At 37.5% G+C, this 27,315-nt stretch overlaps 1 protein-coding gene across 1 annotated transcript; it reads left to right on the top strand.

The window, feature by feature from the left end:
- Window positions 1–11,082: 11,082 nt before the first annotated feature.
- LOC132276782 (wax ester synthase/diacylglycerol acyltransferase 11-like) lies at window positions 11,083–15,261 on the top strand. Its single transcript, XM_059778388.1, has 7 exons — window positions 11,083–11,615; window positions 11,778–12,317; window positions 12,407–12,473; window positions 12,599–12,699; window positions 12,803–13,012; window positions 13,483–13,620; window positions 14,442–15,261. Exons 1-7 carry the CDS (start codon window positions 11,373–11,375, stop codon window positions 14,601–14,603), a joined length of 1,461 nt encoding a protein of 486 aa, XP_059634371.1. The 5' UTR covers window positions 11,083–11,372; the 3' UTR covers window positions 14,604–15,261.
- Window positions 15,262–27,315: the final 12,054 nt, after the last annotated feature.

Raw genomic sequence — 27,315 nt, 5'->3', positions numbered from 1 at the left:
GTGACCAAATTAGACGAATATGCTACTTTTTACAACATCATTCAATAAAGATGATTTTTAAATGATTTTTAGTTATTTTTATTGAATTTTTGAATACTATTTAACACAAGTAATAACCTGTAGGTGTAAAATTTCCCCCAACCAATTACGATCGAGAGAAAATAATAAAACACACTCAATAAACAATCGGAATAAACAAGAACAGTGTCTATTGAAGAATTGAATTGCTTGTCCCTTTATTGGAGGTCTCAACCTCTATTTATACACAAAAGTTGGTAGAATTATGGTAGGACTCGCGTTACTTGTCCTCCAATTCTTTCCATATATGACTTTCTTTACAAATAGAGTTCTTTCCATTGTATGATATTTCCTATGTAGAATTTGCTTTGTATAAAAACTTTCCATCCGAGTTGACTCCTTTGTTAAATAGGACTGAGCCATATTTAGCTATACTTGGGCCAGATGCGATTTGGTGCAAGTGACTTAACTGATGGATCAAAACTCCAACAGCAGTGATGTTGGGCTGATCGGTACTTTTGTCTGCCTTCGAAGGCCCAACATAAATGATAATGGGTTAAAGCACAACGTAACTTGGGCTTGATCTGGATGGACTTTAGAGATCTCAAGAATGCAGATTTGTATAATGGTGACGTGTCTCATTCTTATTGGAGGGAAATTTTTCCCTCTACACTTTGCCCCCAATTCCACTTTAATTAGGTTATGGCTCCTAATTAAAGGGGAATTGAAGTTGTGTAGTTGCCATTCTCGCATTAGGCGTTTCCATTCGCATCTATTGTTATTCTGACTCAAGGGCTTCTTCAAGACTCACTTTTGTTCTCAGTGTGCTCATTCTATCTACTGCGTTCTTCATACTCTTCATATCTCCAGGTTAGTTCTTCTTTCCATTCTTCCAATCTTACATTATAAGTACTTCGACTACTCCTGAGCTTATAAAGATCATAGATTCTGAGTCCACACCCTCGTCTTCTCCTAATCTCATTAAGGTTCCTCCATATAGGGTTTCGAACTTCCCTAAACCTGTAAATGACTCGGTTAATCAGCCGAATGCTTCCTCGATCCAAGCTAAAACATCCACCTCTGGGTCAGACAATATCCTCACTAAGGAAGAAATGAATGCAATTTTATCTATTCGTCGCATCCCGTTCTCCATTGAATCCGTAATGGAAGAATTCGAGATTCACGAGGGGGTAGAAATTGCAGAATACCCCAAAGGCGCTGATTTTTGCGCCGGCGAGAGAGTCGGAGAAGACGAGTTGCTCCTCTCTGTTGGGCATCTCAACTTTCTTCGGTTCCCCTTTCATCCTTTCTATCACTTAGTCTTCAACAAATTGGGGATTGCACCCCTGCAAGTAAACCCTAACTTCCTTCGAGTAATCTCGGCACTCCTCATTCACCGATGGCAAGAGAGTCATGACCTGACTCTGGCTGACTTGCTGATTACTTATTCTATTTCTAAGCATGGGACCAAACCTTGTCGTTTCTTTTTCACTTCCCCCTTGCACCAAAGGATATGTACAGACATCCCTACTTCTGAGAAGAAGTGGAAAGAGATGATGATAATCATTAAAGGGAGATGGGTCGTGCCCCAATCGAGCAAACTCTCAATCCCTCGCAAGTTTGGGAAGTTAGTTATAGAACATCCCCCATTTCTTCATGAAGATTGTTCTGGCTGTTTCCCATGTCGAGTCTTATTCTTTCGATATATTTACGAGTTTCTTGGTGTTTTTTCAGCGACATTTCCTTCTTCGGCTGCCAAGAAGAGGCTTTCCTTCCTGGAAAGGTAGGTTTGGAGCGACCCTCCTTCGATCGAGAACTTGCTTACTTCTGCAAGTCTTAAAGCAGTTACTTCCAAAGCTGTAACTGCTGATCTCATGGACCTCTCACTTCCATCATTCGACAGTTTCCCCATGACTGAGGAAGAAAAACAGAGGGCTGAAGCCTTGAAGAAGAAAGCTGCAGAGAGTGCCCCGTTGACTATATTACGCACAAACGAGCAGGAGAAGAAGATTGACGAAGTCCCTTTGAACAAGAAGGCAATGCTGAACCCATCTTCAACCATGAAACCCAAGGGTGCTTCCAACCCAAAAAGCAAGAGGAAGAAAGCCGAGGAGATTAACCCTGAGGATGAGGTCAGTGCTTACGTCCTTGCCGAGGCTGGGGCACCTTGGACTCCTTCCTTCTCGAGGGCTGACAAGTCCATCCTCTATGTTGGTGATTCTATGATCACTGACCCATCTGCAGCACTGGCCGTTGCTCGGGGAATGTGGCTCCCCAAGGATGAGGAAATTATTGGCAGAATGGGGTTGGAACAGCTACTCCCATCTGCCCCTGTTAGAGCTATAGAGGTTTGTTCCTTCCTTTATTTCTATTGTCATAATTGTCTGACAAATTTTCTTACATTCTTATTGTCTCATGATGCAAGGCTTGTATCATACTATGGCCCTTTGTGCTACTGCTAAGGCTCAGTCTCTCTCTCTTAAGAAGATGGAAAAAGATTTCAGCAATTCTGAGAAGAAGGCATCCCATGCCATTGCCAATGCACAAATTGCATATGAGGCTCGGGATGTTTACAAGAAGCGTTTGGCTACTTCTGATGCAAAAGTTGAGTCATTGGAGGCTAAAGTCCAGCGCTTGAACGATGCCCTTAGCACCTGCATCATTGCCGGGAGGCAGATGCAAGGTCGTTACTCGAGTCTCGCACGCTTGTCAAGTGCAAAAGCTTACCGGTCCGGCTTCAATCAAGGCTCAGGCCCCAAACGATGGATCCTGATGCCTTTGATGTGAACATAGGGGTATCCTTCCCTTACAATGAGGGTCCAAAGGCTCAGGAGGCTGAGGTGTTTTTTGTTGAAATGGTGAAGGCTTACCCGGAAGATCCTTCAAGCTCATCAACTCTTGTAACTCCTGGTCTTTCAATTCCTCCACCTGCAAGTCCAGCTGTGGTAGAAGCTTTCGAATCTGCCCCGTTTGATCCGAAGAGGAAGTAGGATCGAGTAACTTTTTTTTTTCTCTTGTAATGAAACAATATTAAGAATGATAAATTTGAATGGTATAACCTTGTTTCTTAAGCTGTGTTTCTTTTATTCTGCTTTGACTGAGTATGCCAGTATGCTTCTGATATTGTACACACTTTGTTGAGAGATTTTTTTTTTTAAAGGAAAGTACCCTGCTTGAAGGTTCCTTATTTGTTTTAGTCCGAAGCAAAATAAATAAGAGGTTTTCTGAGCCGGACACTTAGTGTCCAAGGCGAATGAATTACTCCCTAGCGCTGAGCCTGAGGGACTCCCTGGCGCTGAGCCTGAGGGAGTTTTCTGAGCCGGACACTTAGTGTACGAGGCGAGGTTTTTGCCGAGCTGAACACTTAGGGTCTGAGGCGAATGAATTACTCCCCGGCGCTGAGCCTGAGGAAGGTTGTGCCGAGCCGGACACTTAGGGTCCGAGGCGAATAAATTACTGAGGCGAATAAATTACTCCCCGGCGTTGAGCCTGAGGGAAGTTTTGCCGAGTCGGACACTTAGGGTCCGAGGCGAATAAATTACTCCCCGGCGCTGAGCCTGAGGGAGGTTTTGCCAAGCCGGACACTTAGGGTTTGAGGCGAGGTTTTGCCGAGCCGGACGCTTAGGGTCCGAGCCGAATAAATTACTTCCCGGCGCTGAGCCGGAGGGAGGTTTTGCCGAGCCGGACACTTAGGATTCGAGGCAAATAAATTACTCTCCGGCACTGAGCCTGAGGGAGGTTTTCATATATATATTCTTCTCTTCGCCGTTTTTTTTTTTTTTTTTTTTTTTCAAACAACTTGCCGAGGACTCAAAAATGATAGGAGGCCAAAAAAGCAAGTAACAATGGCTGGGAAGTTTCCTATTTGTTTACTTTAGAGACTTTCCTCCATTGATACTCCCTTCTTGGCAACCATATGTAATGGACTACGCATATATTAACCACATTTCATTTCTATTTTTATCCGATGTGGGATAAAGAGTTTTAACCATAGGTCAAAATGCATCCTTTTTAATAACTTGCTTCCAACATTGCTTTGCATAAAAGCATAAAATTGCATAATCATAGTATAGTATGAAAATTTCTTTGCATAAAATTTGAAATTTTCTTTCTTTGCATAAAAATTGCTAATGCATAATGCGACGCAACGCAAAATTGCATAATCATAGAATGGTGGTATGGCCCCCATTTTTATGGAAAGAAACAAATAGAAGCAAAATAAAGAAAAGCATGGCTGACTATAGGCTTACGCAGCCTTATTTGTGAAGAATTCTTAATAAAATTGACAAACTTATCTCATGGAAGTACCGTTTAAGGTGTATTGCATTCCAAGGACGCGTAATGGGACATCCGTCAGTTTCGGCCAAACGATATGCTCCCTTCCCCATTACTTCGGTAACCTTGTAGGGTCCGGTCCAATTAGGTTCCAGTTTCTTTACATGAGCTGTCTTTTGCTTCAGAACCCAATCGCCTACCGCAAAGCTCCGGAATTTGGCACATTTGTTATAATTGTTGCGCAGCTGCTGCTGATATGAAGCAAGCCTAATTGCTGCAGCATCCCTTTTTTCATCGAGGAGGTCGAGGCTATGTTCGAACTGCTGACTATTGTTTCCTTCAAGCAACAAGGATATCAGAAGGGTTAGAACCGCCGCTTCGGTTGGAATCACTGTTTTGAATCCATAAGCCATGGCAAAGGGACTCTCCCCCATGGGCCGCCATAGTGTGGTTCGGTACGCCCAAAGCACCTGAGGGAGATTCTCATACCATTTCGTTTTGAGTTTCTCTAGTTGCTTCTTTAAACAACTGAAAATGGTTCGATTAGTTATTTCAGCCTGTCCATTCCCTTGTGAATGACTGACTGCAACTAATTTTTGTATAATTCCATACTCAGCGAAGAATTTTCTTGTACTTCTATTGTCGAGGTTCTTACCATTGTCCATCATAATGACTTTTGGGACCCCAAACCGGCAAATGATGTTGTTCCAAAGGAAACTTTTTACCTGCTCATGGGTCACACTTAAGTAGGCCTCGGCTTCTACCCATTTAGTGAAATAATCTGTGGCCAGTAGCACGTACTCTTTTTGTTCCACAATCTTAGGTAAAGGGCCTACCATATCAATCCCCCATTGTGCGAATGGCCATAGATTTGCCATTGCATGCAAATCTTTGGCAGGTTGATGCTTTATGGGACCGTGACGTTGAGATTTGTCACACCTCCGAATATACTTTCTGCATTCAGGGCCAAGTACGGCCAGAAGTAACCTTGAGTTAGAACTTTATGTGTAAGGGATCTACCCCCAGAATGGTTGCCACAATCTCCGTCATGGATTTGTTTCAACACCACAAGAGCCTCAGTAGGGCTTAAACATTTCAAGTAAGGACCTGAAAATGACTTTCGGTATAACTGATTGTTAATGATGGCATATTTAGCTGCGGTGAGATGGAGCTTCCGTGCTTCGGACTTCTGGTTTGGAAGAACTCCATGCTTGAGGTAGGCTTCCAATGGATCAATCCAGCATGGTTCTCGAGGAACAACTGGAATCACCATTACTTCCTGCGAAGGATTAATGCTGAGCTCGTCCAGGACGTCAATCGGCACAATCCGAGTCAGATCTTCATTTAAGGATGACACTGATATGGCCAATTGATCTGCTTCCGCATTCTTAACACGAGGTACCTGACAGAATTTGATTTGATCGAATCCCCGTGCAGCGTTCTCTACAGCTTCTTTATATACTTTCATTCTTTCCTCTTTGGGATGGTACTGACCTGTCACTTGATTTATAACAAGCTGTGAGTCACTAAAAACCTTTAAACAACGTACCTGGAGGCTGCTGGCCAATCGAAGACCAGCAAGTAACGCCTCGTACTCGGCCTCATTGTTCATAACCGGGAACTTCAAACAAATAGATTGCTGCAACTTGGTGCCTTCGGGTGTTGACATTACAACTCCTACCCCTGCACTTGCTTGATTCGAGGAGCCATCGACTTGAAGCTCCCACTATGGTTCAGGGTGTACCGGCTCTTCGAGAGTGTCTTCATATTCGAGAAGAAAGTCTACTACGGCCTGTCCCTTGTGCGACACCTTTGGCTCATAAGTTATGTCGAATGAACTAAGCTCGATAGCCCATTTGGTAATTCTCCTAGATAGATCGGGCTTAGAGAGCATACCCCGTATAAGATAGTTGGTGAGTACCACAATGCTATAAGATTCAAAATAATCCCGAAGCTTCCTCTTGGCATAGACCAAGGCTAAGATGACTTTTTTTGCTTTACTATATCGTGTCTCCGCATCTGTCATGGTCTTACTTGTGTAGAAGACTGGATATTGCCTCTTCCCTTCCTTTCTAATCAATGTTGCACTTGTCGCTATATTAGAAATTGACAAATACATAATAAGAACCTCCCCGGGTTTTGGAGCGGATAGAATTGGTGGTTCGGCCATGTAACCTTTCAACTGACTAAGGGCCTCCTACTGCTGAGGTCCACATATATCTTTATTCTTAGATCGTATAGCATCGAAGAATGGTTTGCACTTATCTGACAATTGGGATATAAATCGGCTGAGGCTGCGATCCGACCGGTAAGAACCTGCACCTCCCTGCAATTTTTTGGTTCCTGATTCTGGATGAGGGCCTTAGCCTGAGCCGGACTTACCTCTATCCCTCTTTTATTTACTATGTGGCCGAGGAATTGACCTGATGATACCGCGGAGGAGCACTTAGATGGATTCAGCTTCATGTTGTACTTCTTCAAGGTATTGAAAACTTCCTGTAGATGCTTCGGATGATTTTCTTTCTTCACACTTTTAACCACCATGTCATCTATATATGCTTCAACTGTCTTTCCCAACAGATTATCAAAGATCTTGTTGACAAGACGTTGATAAGTAACTCCAGCATTCTTCAGTCTGAAGGGCATGACCCTGTAATAATAAGTCCCCTTTTCTGTAATGAAAGCCGTTTTTTCTTCATCTTCGGGGTTCATAGGAATTTGATTGTATCCCGAGTATGCATCAAGGAATGTCAGCCTCTCGTAGCCAGTGGTAGCATCAACCATCTGATCTATCTTGGGCAGAGGGAAGCTATCTTTAGGGCAGGCTTTGTTAAGGTTGGTATAGTCTACACAAATCCTCCACTTTCCATTCTTCTTCTGTACGACTACCACGTTTGACAGCCACTGTGGATATTGCACTTCTCGAATGAAACCTGCTTGTAACAATTTGCTCACTTCTTCAGCTATAATGTGATTGCGTTCGGGGGCAAACCTTTGGTGTTTCTGCTTAACCGGTTTGAATTCCGGATCCACCTTCAGACTATGGCAGGAAACTAAGGGATCGATCCTTACCATGTCCAAGTGATCCCACGCAAAAGCATCTGCATTGCTCCGGATAACATCAATTAACGCCTCCTTTTCTTCGGACTTGGAGGAAGAGCCTAAATAAGTAACCTTCTGAGGGTCGCCGAGGATAACTTCCACAGCTTCAAGGGTCTCCTCGGTGGGCTTCGCAATTTCCTCTTCCTCCTCTACCTGAAGATACTTGGGCAGAGGGCTCTGTAATTGCTATTTGGGTCCAGTTTTGGAGGCTATACCTGGTTGCTGTTGAGTCGACACCCTCTTTGCTTCAACCTGTATCAACATATAGCATTCTTTCGCTGTGACTTGATCGCCCATAAATTAATCACTTCTTTCCCATCCGGAGATAAACACCGCATCACCTGGTGAAGGGTGGACGGAACTCCTCTTATCCGATGTATCCAGCCTCTTCTCATGATGAGATTATAAGAAGGATGGATCTCTATTAAAACAAAGTTCTCCTTCAGAGTCCTCTTCGCCGTGGTTACGGACAAGTCTATTACTCCAAGGGGATCTACTCTTGTGCCATCGAATCCCATTAACGGGCTGGAGGTAGGTCAAATAGATGATGACGGGATCTCTAGCTACTTAAAGACCGTCTTTGTGATTATGTTGGCGCTACTTCCTGGATCTACCAAAACCCTCCTGATCATATAATTGGCCATTAAAAGACTGATGACCAATGGATCCTCGTGGGGGAGTTGAACTTGGGATAGGTCGACATCTCCAAATCCAATACTGATGCTACCCGAAGCGATAGCATTGACCGATGATATCTTCCTAAACTTGTGGGTTGCCCTCAGTCTGGATCTGCATACCCCCTCAGAGTCTTGATCATCTTCAGACTTGACATGTATTGCATGGATGACTTTAACTTGCGTACCTTCCACCTTGCGGGGATAGACCTCGCGGAGCTTTGCATACTCCTTTGTCATGAGGTAATCCATCAACTCACCTCTGGCGATCATATTCTCCACCTGTCGCCTGAGGGATCTGCAATCATTGGTTGAATGCCCATAATCTCGATGATAAGCGCAATGCTTGCTTTTGTCCCTTTACTCCAGGGGTTGCTTTATTGGCTGCGGAGTTGTGAACTTCGTCTTATTCTTTTGGAAGAGCCGAGCCAAGGTAGTTCGGAGAGGTGTAAATCCTTCCTCTACCATTTGCCTCTTTTCAGGTGCCTGGGTGATCGGCGTTGAGGAACGTTGGCTTTTTTGAATCTTTGGAGTTGGAATTCTTTCTCGAGGCTTGTTTTTAACCGTCACGAGGGTGGCGTGCTGCACTCGGTGGGCTATATTTTCCTCAAGCCGAATGTAGATCTAGGCCATGGCATTGAGAGTCTGCATGTCGGGAGGAGAATACTTGACTAAGGAAGTGTGGAACTTCGTCCCCTGAATTATCGCGAGTTTAAATGTCTCTATAGCAGTTGCAGGATGACAATCCGCTATTTCTGAGGCTTCCATGTTGAATCTTAACAAGAAATCCTGCAATGTTTCCCCCTATTTTTGCCTTACGGTGAAGAGGCTAGCAATGCTCTTCTTTTGCTTCTTATTTCTGCAATACTGTGCCAGGAACATGGTGCATAGAGTTACGTAATCCGGGATGGACTTATGCGGTCTATTCCTGAACCACTCTAGTGCTGCTCATGTCAAACTGGTAGGAAAAACTCTGCACATCCAAGGGTCATTACGATCATCCAAAGCCATCTTTTGAGCGTAATGATCTAGGTGCCAAGAAGGATCCCCCATTCCATCAAACTGGGTGAAAGAAGGCATGGTGAATTTCTTGGGCCTCTCAACTAGATTTATATTGTCAGTGAAATGAGTTTTGACCAAGGAATTTTTATGTTCTCTAGCCATCTCGGCAGGTGTCTGAATCTTCAGGAGTCTTTTCTTATCAAAGGCATCCTGAACACCTGCACCATCTGGGATTCCATTGGACCACACCGTACGTTTATGGCTGGATTCAACTCGCTCATCCTATGTGCGATGAGGGACGTTATCTGAAGCCGCAGCCTCGGATCTTGCCCTCCGTTGTTGCTGAACCTCATTCTGTTGAGCCTCATTGGGTCGTGCCCCCTTAGGTGGAGCCCTATCAGGCGGAAGTCCGGTAATCGGAGGAATATTCTGATTAGGGGGTGCTGCTGTGTCACCCACTGGTGGCGGTGGTGCCAACTGAGCCAGCGCCATGTGCAAAGTGTTATTCTGCTGTTGAAGCAAGGCGATCTGAGCCACGCTTGCTTCGTTTGCCTGACGAAGTACGTCAAACTGGTGTAGAAACTCTTCACGCATCTTCTGCATCAACTCCGTCTGTTGATCTGTTGAAGATCCTTCGTTTGACATTCTGAATGGTAGTTGCAGGATTCACCTGTGAAACAAAAACAAAAGTGGGAATATATTTGCACGCGTTTCCCACAAACGGCGCCAAAGTATAGGTGCAAAATTTCGCCCAACCAATTACGATCGAGAGAAAATAATACAACACACTCAATAAACAATCGGAATAAACAAGAACAGTGTCTATTGAAGAATTGAATTGCTTGTCCCTTTATTGGAGGTCTCAACCTCTATTTATACACAAAAGTTGGCAGAATTATGGTAGGACTCGCGTTGTTTGTCCTCCAATTCTTTCTATATATGACCTTCTTTACAAATAGAGTTCTTTCCATTGTATGATATTTCCTATGTAGAATTTGCTTTGTATAAAAACTTTCCATTCGAGTTGACTCATTTGTTAAATAGGACTGAGCCATATTTAGCTATACTTGAGCCGGATGCGATTTGGTGCAAGTGACTTGACTGATGGATCAAAACTCCAACAGCGGTGATGTTGGGCTGATCGGTACTTTTGTCTGGTTTCGGAGGCCCAACATAAATGAGAATGGGTTAAAACACAACGTAATTTGGGCTTGATCTAGATAGGCTTCTGAGATCTCAAGAATGCAAATTTGTATAATGGTGACGTGTCTCATTCTTATTGGAGGGAAATTTTTCCCTCCACATAACCTACTTATAATTTTTAGGTCGTTGTCTTAATTATATATTTTTTACTAAACTAATAAAAAAATATAATTAAAACATTATAAATGTTGGATGTTCTAATTTCTAATAGTTGGTATAAAGTATTGAAGGGTGTGACTAAGGTAATAAAAAATAAATTAAGTGAAATGAGTACTCTAATTACAGAAAGCATATTTGAAAAGACTGTACACATTACATAAAGAAAGCCCACGACAAAGGATTTTTAAATCTCTTTGGCCATCAAATAGAAAAAACCAAATTTATGGTGGTTCAATTTCACGATTCATAAATGGCAAGCCAAATTCAGATGAGAATACATGTTAGGTGCATCTGCTATTTATATCTAGCTGACAAGTAGTTGAAGAATGCAAGCATGTGGTTGAGTTAATGGCTAACTTATTATACGGTTTTTTATGAGACACAGTTTTGATGGGTGGGCCATATAATACCATTAACTAACAATATGCTGTTCTGTCATTTGAAAATCACTTGCTAAGTTCGGGACCCCAACCCACCTTTTCATTTGTACGGTTTGAAGTTATGTTTTTATTTTTTATTTTTTATTTTTTGTTACGAATGTGTTCGTATTTAAAATTTTCTAGTTAATTAATTATAAAAAGCCTATAATATATACTAATAAGGTATTCCTTACTCTACTCACTCACAGATAGATGGAATAGACCCGACGAGGTTTACAAGCTAGCACTCCCGAGAGGCCCAAGGTTTCCGGACTAGACCATTGAACTGCTACCATGTCCTAGCCTAATACAAATGAATCACAAATTTCAGTAAAATATTCACCACAAATCATTCAATACAATACAATAATTTCTGAAAAAGTACTGAATGGCCGATGAAGCAATAAAGGAGAGCACCAGGAAAACAATAATGTTATTGTGAGTTGAGCTTATATATATATATATATATATATACACACAGTAGTAGGAGAGTGAAGTAGCTAGGTAGTAACTAGCAAGTATGAGTAGAAGAAAATCAGGTGTCTCCAGAGTTCTTAAGCCAATTCAAACAGCAAAAGTAGATGGCGAAGAAAATGTGGTTGTGGGTGAGCCATTGAGTCCTATAAGTCGTGTGTTACATGAACCAGGGTCCAATCTTCACCTCGTAATTACCCTCGGCTGGAAATCAAAAGTCCACCATGACGTCTTGAAATCCAATCTCATGCCTGATCTCCTTAAGCACCGTCGTTTATCTAGTTTGCAGGTATTAATTAGTAGGGCATATATACATAATTAATGACTACTTAAATAAATATACAGATTTACTAATTTTCATAAATTACTCAAGTTCATGAATTAATTAATTACATTGGATGTTCAATTTTTTTTTTTTCATACTAATCTAGAAAGCATATATGCAATGCAGGTTGGGAACAAAGAAAATGGTGAAGAAATTAGATGGGTTCAAACAGATGTGGATGTGGACGACCATTTCATAGTCCCAGACTTGGACCACAAAATGGAATCGCCAAATAAGTTCGTTGAGGACTACATCTCCAACCTCAGTAACACCAGGTTTGACATGTCGAAACCTATGTGGGACTTCCACCACCTCAACGTCAAGACCTCTGATGCCGAGGCGGTTAGCATCCTTCGAGTCCACCACTCCATCGGTGACGGCATGTCAATGATGTCTCTGCTACTTGCTTGTAGTCGAAAAGCCTCTGATCCCAATGCTTTGCCAACCATTCCAGTAACTAAGAGATCCAACGTCACTCACTCTCGTGGATTGTTGTCTGTTTTCAACATGATTTGGAGCAATTTAATAGCTATAATTGCATACTTTTTGAAGGATACAGAAACACCTCTGAAAGGTCCACTGGGCGTCGGGTCGAATCCTCGACGTTTCGTTCACCGGATACTTAGCTTAGATGATATCAAGTTGGTGAAAAATAGCATTAACACTGTAAGTGTAATGATTTATATTATATATATTACAAATTGTTGTCATACGTGTAATGAGATCATTTTTTTTTTGGCTTTTTGGTTTCACAGACAATTAATGATGTCGTGGTTGGAGTCACACAGGCTGCTTTGTCCCGATATCTAAATAGGAGATACGGTGAGCCAAGTTTCATTTTTGAGAGGAAAGTTTCCGACCATGGGGTTAATGACCCATAGGCCCTATGAGATAATTTTTATTTATTTATTTATAAGGTGGTTTAATTTTATTATATGACATTACAGGTGAAGGTAAGAGCGACCCAAAAAAGAAAAATTATCTTCCAAAGGACATTCGTTTTAGAGCTTTAGTTTTCTTCAACATAAGACGGTCCGCAAAGATCCATGTGAGTACTTCTTTATATTTAATATTTACCTTTAACATTAAGTGAGTTGTGAGCCCACAATATTATTATCATAATTAATTCTCACAATTCAAATTAAATACAGGATTTGGTTGATATGATGGAGAAGGGTAAAGATGGCAGATGGGGAAACAAGACTGGTTATGTCCTCCTCCCTTTAAGTATTGCATTTCAAGATGACCCATTAGATTATGTTCGTGAAGCTAAGGTTGTTATGGATAGTAAGAAAGCTTCGGTTGAACCAAATTATGCATATTTTGTGGCCAAGTTTGTTAGCAAGTTCTTTGGCAGTAAGGTAATTATACATCATCATATATACCATAAACACACTTACATACTGTTAATTTACTCGTATGATATTAAGCATTACTCTCCTGTATAAAACCATTAAGCCCACTCTTGTACATTTTACTCTCCTGTATATATACAACTTGCTTGAATTTATGAGAAAAGAAAAAAAAAAAATTGATTTAGGTGCCCAATTCATTACTTCTCTTATATATATATATATATATATATATTAATTGTCTGGTAAATAACACTCCCTTAATTACATCCCATTGTTGGGTTCAAACTCTCACCTCCTTTTGAGAAGAGAGGTTATGTTACCATAGTCGATAGGAAATAAATATATCTGTTTTTTCAAATATATATATATATATATATATCAACAATTATGAAATGCTTATGATTTTTTATTTTGATTTTTTTATATATAATTAAGTGCTTATCAACTTAATTAATACTTCCTTCCATGATAATCAGGCGGCCGGCGCTCTCTCTCGCAGAGTTTTCTCTATTGCGACGATGTGGTTCTCAAATGTGGCTGGTCCTCGAGAAGAAATCACTTTGTGCGGGCATCCACTAGCATACATTGCCCCTAGTTGTTATGGCCAATCAAGTGTAATTATTTTTACCTTACATATGGGAGCAAGGAATCAACCACTCGAATTTGAAATTAGATTTTCTCCTATTTGAAATCCAAGAGACACATTTGCTGCTTCTAAGCATGACATTAATGAATTACAAACTACATGATTTCTATATACAAACACATGCCCACAATTCATTCATATAATTTTTTATTCTCTTCATCCCAAAATAGTTGTCTCCTTTGGTGAGTTAAAGTTTTCAAAACAGACGATTATTTTAGAATAGAGAGAGTACTAAATAGAAATGTGTCGCAACCTGTTAACAAATAAAATATTAAATATTTATTGGTCTGAGTCCTATGTTGTTAGAACTTTCAAAGTACCCAACAATTTCTCTTACATAGTTCTTCTTATAACACTCACCTTATCCTTTCAGTTAGGCAGTTTTGTATAGTTATACAACTATTCAAAAATATTTTTCTTCTTATTAATTGATTTGAATACAAAATTTGGTAAAAAAATTAAGTTCATAAATAAAATGAAGTTTATTTTGAAAATGTTTTTAGAGTAATGCTTTTTCATCACAATAGTTTTGAACTCTCCACATATAATCAATGAATTAAAAGATATATTAAAAATTTTATTTTACTTTTTACCTACTTTAAAAAATTGGTGATTAAATGCGAACAACTTATATTTCTTTTTATGAGAAAGCTTTCTTAAGGGCATTATCACATACATCGCAAAAGAGAATTTTGATGCCGCCATTAAAATTTCAATAGATTTGCAGTGTATGAATTAGTTGTGATGTATCACTCCTTGTCAAGCTGACGGTATTAAATTATCTCGCAGGCACTGCTGATTCACGCCATGAGTTATGCTGACAAACTGACTTTTATACTATCCGTTGATGAAGAAACCATTCCTGATCCACACCAGTTATGTGATGATCTAGAAGAATCACTCAATCTCATGAAGAATGCTGTCTTTGAAGATCGTGTCAAGAATGCCTAGAGTATATATACTGAATGGGAGCTGTTATTCACGCTCCACTTTTATCCTCGGACGCTCAATGGATTTTTATGACTTTGTCCCCTTTTTTTCAACTCTTTCAATCTCCTTAGCTTGTTCTGATTCCTCTTTTCGTCCCTTGAGTTTATGATTTTTTATTTCTATCCTCACAAATTTTCTCCAATGTGAAGAACAATAAGAACAAAAGAATCGAACGACACAGAGAGAAGCTAACCGATGGTATAGAACTGAACAAAAGAATCGAATAACAGACACGGATAGTTTGGTATCTGTGTAAATGAACACACCCCCATTATGATGTTGAATAATAAACTTGATTTTAGTATTTAGTATTTTTAAGTATTTTTATATCCATGATGCATATGTGAATTTATCATATATGTTAGTGGGTAGCAAATTCTCTTAGTGGGAGTTAAGGTTATGTAAAATCAAGAGTCATGAGAGTTGAACCAAATAAATACTATGTTAGTGGGAGTTATGCCTATTGAAGATTATGTTAGTGGGAGAAATGAGAGTTATAGACATTTAAATGTAATTCATAGATATGTGATTTCAAGGCCTATATAATCATGTACTGTAGCAATTTTATTAAGAAATAAGTGAAATAATATATTTCTTCCTCCATTTCTCTTTCAAATTATATAGAGTTGCATTTGTTTGTATAGCCCACTATTTTAAACAAAGTGGTATCAGAGCAAAGTCAGAAAGTGGTATTAGAGAAATAGCCAACAAAGTGGTATCAGAGCCAGGTTTCATGTTCAGAGCCTAGATGATTCTGAAGGGACGAAGTTAATTCTAGAAGGTTCTACATTTTGAGAAAAACATATTTCTCCTTGATGATAATGAAGGGGAGAAAATGTATTTTCTTAGTGAGAAGATGATGTTCTTTAATTACAAGAGAATGAAAATTATCATGACTTCATACCTCAAAGCATGTGATTTGTGGGATGTTGTTGGAGAAGAGTCAAAGAATGGCATGCCCAACACGATTCGTGTGAAGAAAGAAAGAAGACATTGGTACTGTTGCAAAAGGCAATACATCAAGAAATTTGGGAGTATTTTGGAGAGTCCAAAACTCCAAGTTGTGTTTAGAAGATACTCGAGATCGACCATCGTTTCCAATCATAATGGTGAATCACTACCTATAGAGTATTGGGTACAATGCTTTGAGGATGATGAGTTTACAAAAGATGATTATAAAAGTCTTGATGACAAGTTATGGAGAATGAAGAGGTGTATCATGCAAATGAAGTTGAAGATTTTGGAGATTCAAAAGTTGAAGGAGAATTTGAAATTGTGAATGAGGAAGAGGTAAGAAAAGGTGTTAAAGAAGAAATTGAAAAAGTGGAGGAGAATGAAGTGAAAATAGAAGATTTAGAAGAAGTGCTAAAAAAGAGGCAAAAGTTCAAGTTGGTGAGTTAAAATTTTCAGGTATGGTTACAAATTCCATCTTGAAAGAAGTCATATTTGGCTTATTTGATGAAATTATTATTTCTTCATATTCATCAAATAATGTTTATTTTGTGGAGAATGATCTACTTCTCTTAAAGAAAATTGTTCCAATTAATTATGAGATTGAAACTAAAGGCAAGAAGAATTTTTTGAATTATTTTTTACAAGATAGTTCGGAGAATTTGGTAACTGACACAGGTTGGGTGAATATGGAGTTATTATTTTATTCCAAAGAAGAAATACAGAAAAAGTTTAAGAAGTTTCAAGAATTCAAGAAGAGAGAAAACGAATGGTGTGCCCATGTGAAGAAGATAAATGTTGATCATAAGAGAGCATTATTCGAGCATTTGAAGAAGTTTCACAAGCCCTACACATCAATAGAAATAACCAAGAAGATTGAAGCTATTGAAAGAGGTGGAATTGAAGATCAACCATCGAACCTTTGATCAATCCCCCAAGATTAATAAGATTCTCAAGTCACAAAAATCAAGTTTAAAGGGGGGTGTTGAATAATAAACTTGATTTTAGTATTTTCAAGTATTTTTATATCCATAACGCATGTGTGAATTTATCATATATGTTAGTGGGTAGTAAATTGTCTTAGTGGAAGTTAAGGTTATGTAAAATCAAGAATCATGAGAGTTGAACCTAGTAAATACTATGTTAGTGGGAGTTATGCCTATTGAAGATTATGTTGGTAGGAGAAATGAGAGTTATGGGTATTTATATGTAATTCATAGATATGTGATTTTAAGGCCTATATAATCATGTACTCTAGCAATTTATTAAGAGATAAGTGAAATAATATATTTCTTCCTCCAATTCTCTTTCAAATTAAATGGAGTTGCATTTGTTTGTATAGTCCATTATTTTCAACAAAGTGGTATCAGAGCAAAGCCAGAAAGTGGTATTAGAGAAATAGCTAACATATGATTTATGAACTCAAAATAAAAAATAATAAAATAACTTTTAATATATATAAAGATAGAGATTTGGGATAAGAGTTGTGATTCGGCATATGTACCTTTTGTGAAGAGAATGAAGGAGTACTCATTTGCGAGTACTCTTTGTTGTTTTAAGGATTTGGGAGTTTCATTGTAGTTTACAAGTCCGTTTTGATATTGTTTCATTGGTTTAAAAGTAAATATTATGTAATCTAAGGAAGTAAAAATTTGACAATGAAGTGGATGATTTTGATGTTGTATCAGTCCTTCAATCTGAACCTGTAATTCTAATTTGCGTGGGCTAAATGAAATATTGTGGACGAGAGGTATAGGATTGAGATTTGACAGAAAAAGAGATATCTATAGATGATAGAAATCATTCGGCTCTATAAATAAGTTTAAAAATCATTTTCCATGCTGATATATATATATTTTAATTTATAATTATGGATTGTATGCATGGCTATCTGTGTGTGTATAATAAAGAGGATTGATTGGTACAAGTACAACTTAGGTTGCATTAACCGCTTCTTCCCCCCTCATTCACAATAATTTTGTACTTGTGATTTTATTCATTAGGTAATTGAATTTTATTTTCTAAAAGGATAAAGTGTAAAAAAAAAATAAACACCCATATTGTTTTAAATTTGGACAAATAACACCCTTAACATTTGTTTTGGGTATATAACTCCATTAAGTTTTAAAAAAAGAACAAATAAAGACATAATTTATAAAATCTGTCAGAAAACCTCATTTAAGTAGTCATGTGCGTTGCACATTCCTATATTTAGTACAAAAATCCCTAAAGTGCCCTTTTTGTCTCCCAAAAATGTACTTGCCCCATTTTTCAATATAAACACCATTTCCCTCATAATGTCGTTTTTTGTTCGGGTACTTTTGCCATTTTAAATTTATTTTGTTTTTCACCTTTTTTTTTTCAAACACAAAAGGGTACTTTAGTCATTTAGACGCTCTACCAACAAAAGGTCTTTAGTCGCCCCAAAATTAAATACTATGGACTTTTATGAACCTATGAGGGTTATACACTCTATTTGCATACCATAGGAGTGTTTATTGCTCACAACCCTTTCTAAAATAAAACAGATGCAATTGGACCCGAGAGAAAAAAACATCTAACCTATGAATTGTGTAGTGGTTTTGCTAATTAATTTTTTTACATCATCTCTTGTGGCAGAAGAGCTAGCGAGTTTTTTGGCATGCTCTACTTGCTTTTTAAATGTATATGCGTACACAAAATAGACATTGGGCTTGAATTAGGAAGGGTTTTCAATGGTATATGCGTGCACAAAAGTGGTATCTAAAAGGGTAGTTTGAGCACGAATAAACTGAACATGTTGTTTAATGTCGCACTCCACATCATAATTTTAAGAATATATATATATATATATATATATATATATATATATATATATATTTTTGAATATTCGTGACTTAGACTCCATGATTTTGTAAGTTGTGCTCCAAAAATTCATGTAGTTGTAATTTTCTCTTATGCTCCGTTTGATAGAAAGGAAGTAAGATGGTTCAAGGGAAAATAGGAAGGAATAAACAAACTTCTTTCGTTTGGTAGCAAGAGAGGACGCAATGAGAGAAGAGAAGAAATGGTGAATGAATCATCCTTCCTCCTTCATAAATTTTAATCCATCCAAATATGGACAGAAGACACGAAGGAAAAAAGGCAAGGTTATTATAAAGGTTTTTAAATTACAAAATTTTTCTTATAATTAGCACTCTCTCTTCTCTTCTCTCATAACAGACAAAAATAATGTATTATCACATTCTCCTCTCTTCAATCCAATCAAACAAACAAAAAAAAAAAAAAAAAAATGGAAGGACACAATTTATTCTCCAAGAATATCTCATTCATCTCTTCTTCTTTCACTTTTATCCAATTTTCTTCCACCCTACCAAACGGGGCATTAATAAAATGATGTCCAGTTTTCTCATCCCAAAAATGTATGCACATCAACCTCTGCTCAATAACTCAACAAGTGGCCTGATTGATTTGGCTTATTTTTAATTGTTGCGGAGTAATACTCGTAAAAGGTCTTCCTCATGAGAAGAGCCATAAGCTCTTATATATATATATATATATATATATATATATATTTAACTTAGATGTATTAAATAATTGAATTAGTTTTTCACATATGTCAAAAAAAACTGTTTCATCCAATGGTTAAATAGGGATAACTCATAACTCTTCTCATGAGAGGGACTTATTCGGAACATTACTCATTGTTGCGGGTCTGGACCCTATTTGTTTTTTTTTTTTTTTTTTACTTAAAGTGTAAGCTTGTATATATGAGAAGAAAGAATGTACATGGAGTCCCAATTAAGGGAGAAGAAACATCAAAAGAGATACCACAAACATGGTACACCAAAACAAATAACCTAACATGCACTAGTAGCATGGTACAGCCAAAACAATTTACTAACATGCACCAATAGTACTTAAGACAGTCCATGTGTCGAAGGAGCTGCAGTGTGTACTGCAGAGTAAACAACAACTTCCTCATTCTAAAAGGATCAGCAAGGTTTAACCATGTAATACCCCTAATTTTAGAAGGATAGCCCTGGTATTTTAATTTATTGTTTTAATTGAATTTTTAATTATTTAATTTGTTTAGTTGCTTGTGTGTTGGACTTAATTGATTATTTGATTGTTAATCGATTACATGCTTGTTTATCTTGTGTTGTTTAAATTACTTGTGGATTAGTTTATTTAAATAGTGTTTTATTTTCTTTTATTATTATGGTTTTAATGGAATTATTTTAATTGGTTATTTAAATTGTATTTTATTTTTTTAACTTAATTATATTCTAGCGTTTTAATTATTTATGTGGCTTTGTGATTTAAATGTAATTTATCTGCTTCATTATTAGGGTTTTATGTTATACATTGTAGTTGGGTTAGAGCCAACTTCTTGTTGGTTTAGGATTTAATGTAGTATTTAGATTAAAACCTATAAATACATAAGCATACGTCTGCCAAGGGTTACAAAACAAACCCTATTCAGCCTATTCACGAATACTGTGAAACGGAGAGTTACAGAGAGGAATACAGAGAGCAACAAAGAGGGAACTTTGAGGGTTTAATAGAGAGGCTCAAGGAGGAAGGAGTGGATTGCTTCTGGGTTAGCCAAGAGTAACAGAGGCGTGGAACAAAGTTGGAAGTTCAGAGACGTGGATTAGAGTTTCAAATCTTAAACTCAAAGGCAAGTTTCTGTTCTTGCTCTTTCCCTTTAATTCGTGTTCTGTGCATGCCTAGCTAGACTCCAAGGGTTTAAATACATGTTAAAACTGATTTAATCTTGCATGTTTAACTGGATTAAAACAGAGGGTATATGTTTTTAGTTTCAGTTTCTTATGAAGAATGGTTGTGGAAGTTTTGATGTATAATTGTTGTTTAAGATAAATCTTTGCATGTTAAAATACTTATAATAATTTAGTATGGATATATGGGACGTAGGTTGAAGCTTAGAGGCCTTAACAATGGAGTTCTGGGGCTTACAGAGGCTGAACGGACGAAAAAGACGGCTTCAGCATCAACTTAGCCGACTCAGTTGGGAACTGAGCCGACTAAGTTGGCAACTTAGCCGACTCAGTTGGCAACTTAGTCTGCTCAGTTGGAAACTGAGCCGACTAAGTTGGGCCGCGACTTGGATTTTAGTTTTAATTGCCTAGAATTGTGTTAGAACCTATTTTGATTAATCTAAATGGGTTAAATGGACTTTTGAGGGTTCTAGGAAGCATAATACACTTCTTATATTAAAGGAATTGGGCAATATGGATTTATAAATAATTTTTTAAAATTATTTAAGGGATAGTTTGTTGTTTAATTATTTAACAGTTGTGTTGAATTGTTCTAAATGATGTATATTATTGTTTTAGACTATTAAGATTATAGGTAAACAATGATTCATAAATGGATTAAGTTATGGACAGTTTACAGTTAGGGGAGGATCCTACATGTTGAGCTTTGCAAATGCTAATCAGTTTACACTTTAGAACTTGGAGGATTATTTTATATGAATTAATTTTAATTAATCATATTTGGATAGGGTTATAAGTAACATGGATTACCTGAATTTAACCATGCTTGTGTTGGATCAAATTAATATTCACTTTGCTATTCAACTCCATCAGTTTATGGATATTTTGGAGGATGTGAACGCTTATACTTGTTTAGCTGTTTACATTATTGGAATTGGATTTTTAGGCTCTCTAATGACTGCCTAGAATTGATATACGTGTGTTAATTCATATTGATGCATGTTTTGAAGGATGGTTGTTGGATGTATATAATTGTGTCGTTTATTTAACTATGTTATCTGGAGGATTGTATGTACCGGTATGTGACTGTGATATACTAGGTATGGACTAGTTCAAACACTGTGTTCTACCGAACTTGGATTGAGTTATGGACTAACCATAAAGGTTAAGTACATCTCATATTTGAGTTATATCAATTGTGAATTGAATGACCTACTATGGTTTCAGGATGGATTTGTTATACATATATCAGACCACTACACAGATGGATGGTATTTTGTATTAGGAGGAGTACGGACTTTATATATATATTATATATGTGTCATGGTATGAGTCTGAGTCTCAGGACCATGGTTAGGGCGCGTATATCGCCTAGGATGGATAACTGGACATAAGTGTTGTTCCCTGGTAGGTCTAGGTACTTATGCCCACCTTAGGGTGCGTATTCGTATGTTGCCTTCTATTCAGGCTGAGACAGACCTATTGGACTAACGAACGTCCTATAGTGTGTACTGTATATACATATATGGACTACTATATATATTGTTGAGTCTATTTAGGTTGTATCTGCGTATCGGATTCCTGTTTGGATTGTAGTAGAATAGGACTTGCGTGTGGACCTGACCCACTCTTTTATTTTTCAGGTGTTCGTCAGTTCCAGGGTTAAAGCTTAGACGTGCAGAGCAGATACAGACACTCATTCCACCGACTACGTAGGAATACTCTCTATGTTTAGCTTTAGATTTTACTTCAGTTGTTTTAGTTTCAGTTTGGGATTTTAATAAGGGGTCCACTGGATGGATTCCCGAGTTGTATGGATTGGAGGTTTTGGGAAGTTGGATTTTATTATTATGATTTAAGGATTTTATTATTTAGTATTCATTCAGCGTTATTATTTATTTCTTTAATTCATTATTTTGTATTCCGTGTTCGTTTTAACATATTAATTGTTTGGTATTCCCTCGGGTTCGGACTTAGGCCTGATCAACCCGTGTTTCGGATCCGAGGGGTATCACAGACCACAACCCTAATGAAAAAGAAAGTGGAGTTGAGAGGAAGATGTGATCCTCTTCAAGTCATAACTGTTTCTAAGCTTAAGTGATGTTAGTCTTGCTCAAACACATCCCTTAACTTGAGCAATGATGCTGGAAGAAGAAGATTATCGGTTCTTAAAAGCTCTTGCATTCCTCTCCATCCAAATAAAGTAAACAGTTGCAGCCCAAAGTAACTTATCGAAGAGTAAAGCACTTAAGGACCAGTGAGATGAACACCATTTGAGAAGATCATTCCAACTATTTGGGAAAATGTAGAAACCTGCAGTATCATGGACAAACCTCTAAATGTGTGAGGTAAACTCACATTTGAAGAAAAGGTGGTCAATTGATTCCTATTCTTTGTTACACAGGTAGTAAGAGTTTGTGTAGTGCTTATAGAAAATAGGTTTGGCATCAAGGGTGTACAATCTCCTCCTCACAGCCAGCCAGAGAATTAGGCTGTGTTTAAGAATATGGTGTTTAAACCACACGACTTTGTGCCAAGGGAAGACTAGTGAGGGAAGGCTGAAGTATCTCATTGTGTGTGCCATTGAGAAAGTTCTTGAGGGGCTAAGCATCTATTCAACACAATCAGGTTCAGTAGAGGGTTGGGGTAATTTGTGTAGCTGAGAAATGAAATCTCTAGACTAAAAGAATTGATGTAGCTGGATGGTGGCTGGTTGAACCCACTAGTGGTTGGAAATTAGTCTATTAACTAGAATATTGTTGTCTAGTTGAAGAATTTCCATACCAGAGAGGCCCAATTACTACACCAATGGTCCATTTAGAAGCCAGTAGTCTAACCATAAGCTTGTGTCCTTCCCAGTCCCCGCCCTATGCTTCAGAATTCCTCTTGCCATATCCCTTAGCCCTAGCAACTTCCTCCAAAAACCTGAACTAATGCTAGTAGCTTTAAGTGTCCAAAAACTTTTAGTTTTAATGAGGTAAGTGTAAGATCAAGCCACCTAAAGGCTCTCTTTTTTTGAGGAAATCTTCCAAATGTGTTTCAAATTTGCAACTCTATTTGCCAGCTCAAGATCAGTAAAACCAAGCCACTTATTTACCTTAGGTCTGCAAATTGCCTGCCATGCCACTTTAGCTCCATTGTTCTTTAGATTGACTCCAGTCCAGAAGAATTTTCTAAGAATTTGATTAATCTGCCCAAGAACCTGCTTTGGAAGAATAAATGTTTGGACCAAGAAGCTTAGATGGAGCTAAGTACTGATTTCACAAGGGCAGCTCTAACTGCATAAAAGAGGAACTTTCAGGTCCAGCTTCCAACTCTAGCAGTGATCTTTTCTATAAAGGTTTGATAATCCCTTGCCTTTATTGAAGTAAAAGAGAGTGGTAAACCCAAGTACATCATTGGAAGAGTGGCTGATTCAAATTGAAGGAAGGAAATAATAGCAGCTTTCAATGTGTTGTTAACCCCTGATAAGAATACCTTGGACTTTGATCTATTGAGCTAGATACCTGAATAACTGCAAAACTTATTCAATGCATCCATCAAAACATGTAGTGAGGACAAGCTGGCATGTGAGAACATCAGTATGTCATCTGGAAATGTGAGGTGAGTGATGGATAACTTTTTACATCTCTAGTGGAACTTAAACATTGGGTTATTCTGAATGTGAGCATACTCATAAAATTAAAACCTCTATTGCAAGGACAAACAGCATAGGGGACAAAGGGTCCCTTTGTCTAATACTTCTACAACCTTTGAAAAAACCAAAGAGTTCCCCATTGAGAGAGATTAAGAATGATGGTGTAGTGATGCACTGAGAAATTCAATTGATGAAGACTACAGGGAAGCCAAATAATTGGAGTGTGTCCGATATGAACTGCTAGTGAATAGAATCAAATGCTTTTCTTAGGTCGATCTTCAAAGTACAATTTAGAGGATGATTTGCTTTATGGTACCCATTCAATAATTCATGTGCAAGTAGTATGTTGTCAGAGATGTGTCTCCCTCTGATGAAAGCATTCTACGTAGGGCTAATGAGTATAGGGAGAATAGGACTGAGTTTATTTGATATGAGCTTGGAGATAGTCTTGTAGATTAGGTTGCAGCAGGATATAGGTCTAAAATCATTAGTTGATTAGGGGTTTGGGGTTTTGGGCACCAAGGCAATATAGGAGCAGTTGATCTCAATTAGGATTTTCCCTGAAATGAAGTAGTCTCTAACAGCTGCAATTACATCATTCCCCACTATTGACCAAGAGTGCTTAAAGAAACTTGAATTGTAACCATCTGGCCCAAGGCTTTTATATGGGTGAAAGGAGAGTATGCAGGTTTGTATTTCTAAATCTGTAGGTATGGATGTGAAAGATGGGAGAAGGTGAGCTGGTATAGATTTATTGATGATGGAGGAGAAGGAATTGATACCTAGGTAGTTGTTGCTGGATTAACCAAGTATTGATTGGAAATGATTAAGCAATTCTCTCTGCAAGTCTTGACCATCAAGTTGATTTCCATTTGGATCAGTAATAGAGTGAACCTTCCTTTTATTTGTCTTGGAGCTGAAACTTTTCATGAAGAAATAAGTTTTTTGATCCCTTTCTCTTAGCCAGTGCACTTGTGACTTTTGTTTGTAGAACATTTCTTCAGCTAATACAAGGTCATTAAACTTTCTTGATAGTACTTACCTTCTCATTAACTCTGATCTTGTCATTGGCTGAGTTGGAATCAAGGTTTCTTTGACAAAGGAAAAGCTCTTCTCTACATGATGCCACCCTCTCAGAGACTACACTGAATTCCTTTCTATTTAGCATTTTGAGAGACTGCTTAAGAGCTGTAAGCTTTTGAACCAGTGAAAACATCCTTGAACCATGAATTTTCATTTGCCAAACATTGGCAACAATGGCTAAAAAATTAGGATAAAATGCCCAGAAGTTAAAGAACTTGAAGGGCAAGTTCTAATGAACAAGGGCCATATTTGTTGATTTTTTATATTTGTTGTGTTAGTGGGGTTGCCTCCCCCCTAGCCTGTTTGGTGGGCTTGGTCCTTTGTCTTTTATTTTTTCCTTTGTTCATATATAAATTTCATTTACATAAAATAAATAAATAAATTGTCCTCTCATTCTTATTTTTAAGTCGTCATTTGTGCATGCTAAGTAAAAATTGTGTTGGGTTTTGTGGCTCGAGTTTGGTGTGCAAGTACTTTTCTGATAAAAGTGAACATATTCGAGTTATTTGGAATCAGTTCAATCGGGGTGAATGAAAATGGAACCAATTCAAGTTTTTTTTAACCAGTTCAATTGGGGTTTCTAATTGGTTTGGAAGCCAAAAACTTGCGGAAAAAAGCTGAAAATTTGAGAAAGAAGTTAGTGACATATTAGCTTGCTATTTTAGAGTTAGAAGACTATAAGATAACTCCTTGTAAGGAAGTCGGTGAATACTTGTCCAATAAGAAACTTGGTTTTATAGATGGATTGAGAGAGGTAAAGATAGATATGAAAGATGTAAGAGGTTGGTGAGTGTTGTGAGGAGAAGGAAGAGTATATATAATTTTTGAGTTTAAAGAATGAGTGAGTGGGGTTTTGACATTTGATTGTATATTCTCTTTTTTAATTTATAATAATAAAATATTTCTCTCCATATATATGTAGTTTTAGAGTTGGATGAACTAGTAAAATATTATGTTATGCATGACTTGTGTAATTGGTATGATTGGAATGTTTTCATTGTGTGTAAGAAGAAAAAATTTAATTCACAGCAACAACAAACTTCTCAACAACAAATTTAATTCTCGGCAACAACAAACAATGGACTGGATGGAAGGGAGTTAATATTCCTAACACGTTGTAGGGTTAAAAATCTGTTAAGTCCAATGAAAGTGACTCTGACTCACAGTCACGATCTTAGGGACAAAATTTTAATGCCTCATTCAACCATGACCTACAGTTAGCTGAACCAAAGACAACAATGGTACAATATATTATAGCCACTTCTTTCATGAAGGCTCAACTCGACTCGACTCAATTTTTTTTATTTTTCTATTTTTATGTAAGATTTTACCTCTTTATTTATAGTATGTATTGTATTTTGATTATGTATGGTTTAATCTGTATTAGTTGAAGATATATTACATTCATGTTTGGTATGCCTCCACTACTTATATACAAAACAGAAATGAGTACTCCAATTACACAAAGGGTGAGAGAAATTGTAAACTTGCCGACACTTATTCTGAAAGACATTCAAATAATTAAATTCAAACCGTGCAGATTGGGTGGCCCATCAAATTTACTACTTAGTACTTACAGGTATATTTATGGTTGCTTTCGTGATTGATAAAATGGTAAGGTAAATTGAGATGAGAACATTGAGAAGTGGCTGAAAGAAGCCACACTCATTACGAAACACTAACACGGGGTAGACTTAATGGGCTAGCTTATATTATGTGACAGATAACAGCAATTAAGTCGATAACTATATATAAATGTTCTGTCAATCATATTGGGTTGTTGATTGTTACACTTACATTCCATTCCTATCCCAAATGGTATAAAGTCACGTTATATATATTTGTGTTCCATTATATAGAATTAGAGTTTTAAAATTAAAATTTGTAGAATTGAAAAAATAAATAAATTCTCTAATTCCATCCATTTCAATTCCAAGAAACCCAACACAACCTTATGTTATTTTTTATTTGAATTTGAAATTGAAAAAAATTTAGTTTGTATTCGGCAATATAGAATTGATGGAATTAGAAAAAAGTTTAGTTCAAAGTTTTATCAATTTTTTTTCAATTTCATCAATTTTAATTTCAAAACTCCAATTTTATATAACCGAATATGTTCATTGTTGAGAATTTGAACTAAATTTCTCAAATTCCAAATTGAATATGCTGATTCAATGCTCCCAAATGCTATATTACATAATTCCTAACTCTACTATAGTGAAATTCGATTTGACTTAGATTTATTACGTAATTTTCATCATTTTTAGAGGTCATTTGCTAC

This window comes from Cornus florida, unplaced genomic scaffold (genome assembly GCF_030987335.1).
Source record: "Cornus florida cultivar Cherokee Brave unplaced genomic scaffold, ASM3098733v1 CherokeeBrave_3.0.0_Hap2_Chr10, whole genome shotgun sequence".
Lineage (NCBI taxonomy): Eukaryota > Viridiplantae > Streptophyta > Magnoliopsida > Cornales > Cornaceae > Cornus > Cornus florida.
This window is presented reverse-complemented; position numbering and strand designations above follow the sequence as displayed.

Bases quoted from the DNA above. Each gene is read 5' to 3' on its own strand.
- LOC132276782 (XM_059778388.1), top strand. From the start codon at position 11,373: ATGAGTAGAAGAAAATCAGGTGTCTCCAGAGTTCTTAAGCCAATTCAA. The intron at 12,474-12,598 runs GTGAGCCAAGTT...ATGACATTACAG, and splicing joins ATATCTAAATAGGAGATACG to GTGAAGGTAAGAGCGACCCA. The intron at 13,621-14,441 runs GTAATTATTTTT...ATTATCTCGCAG, and splicing joins GTTGTTATGGCCAATCAAGT to GCACTGCTGATTCACGCCAT.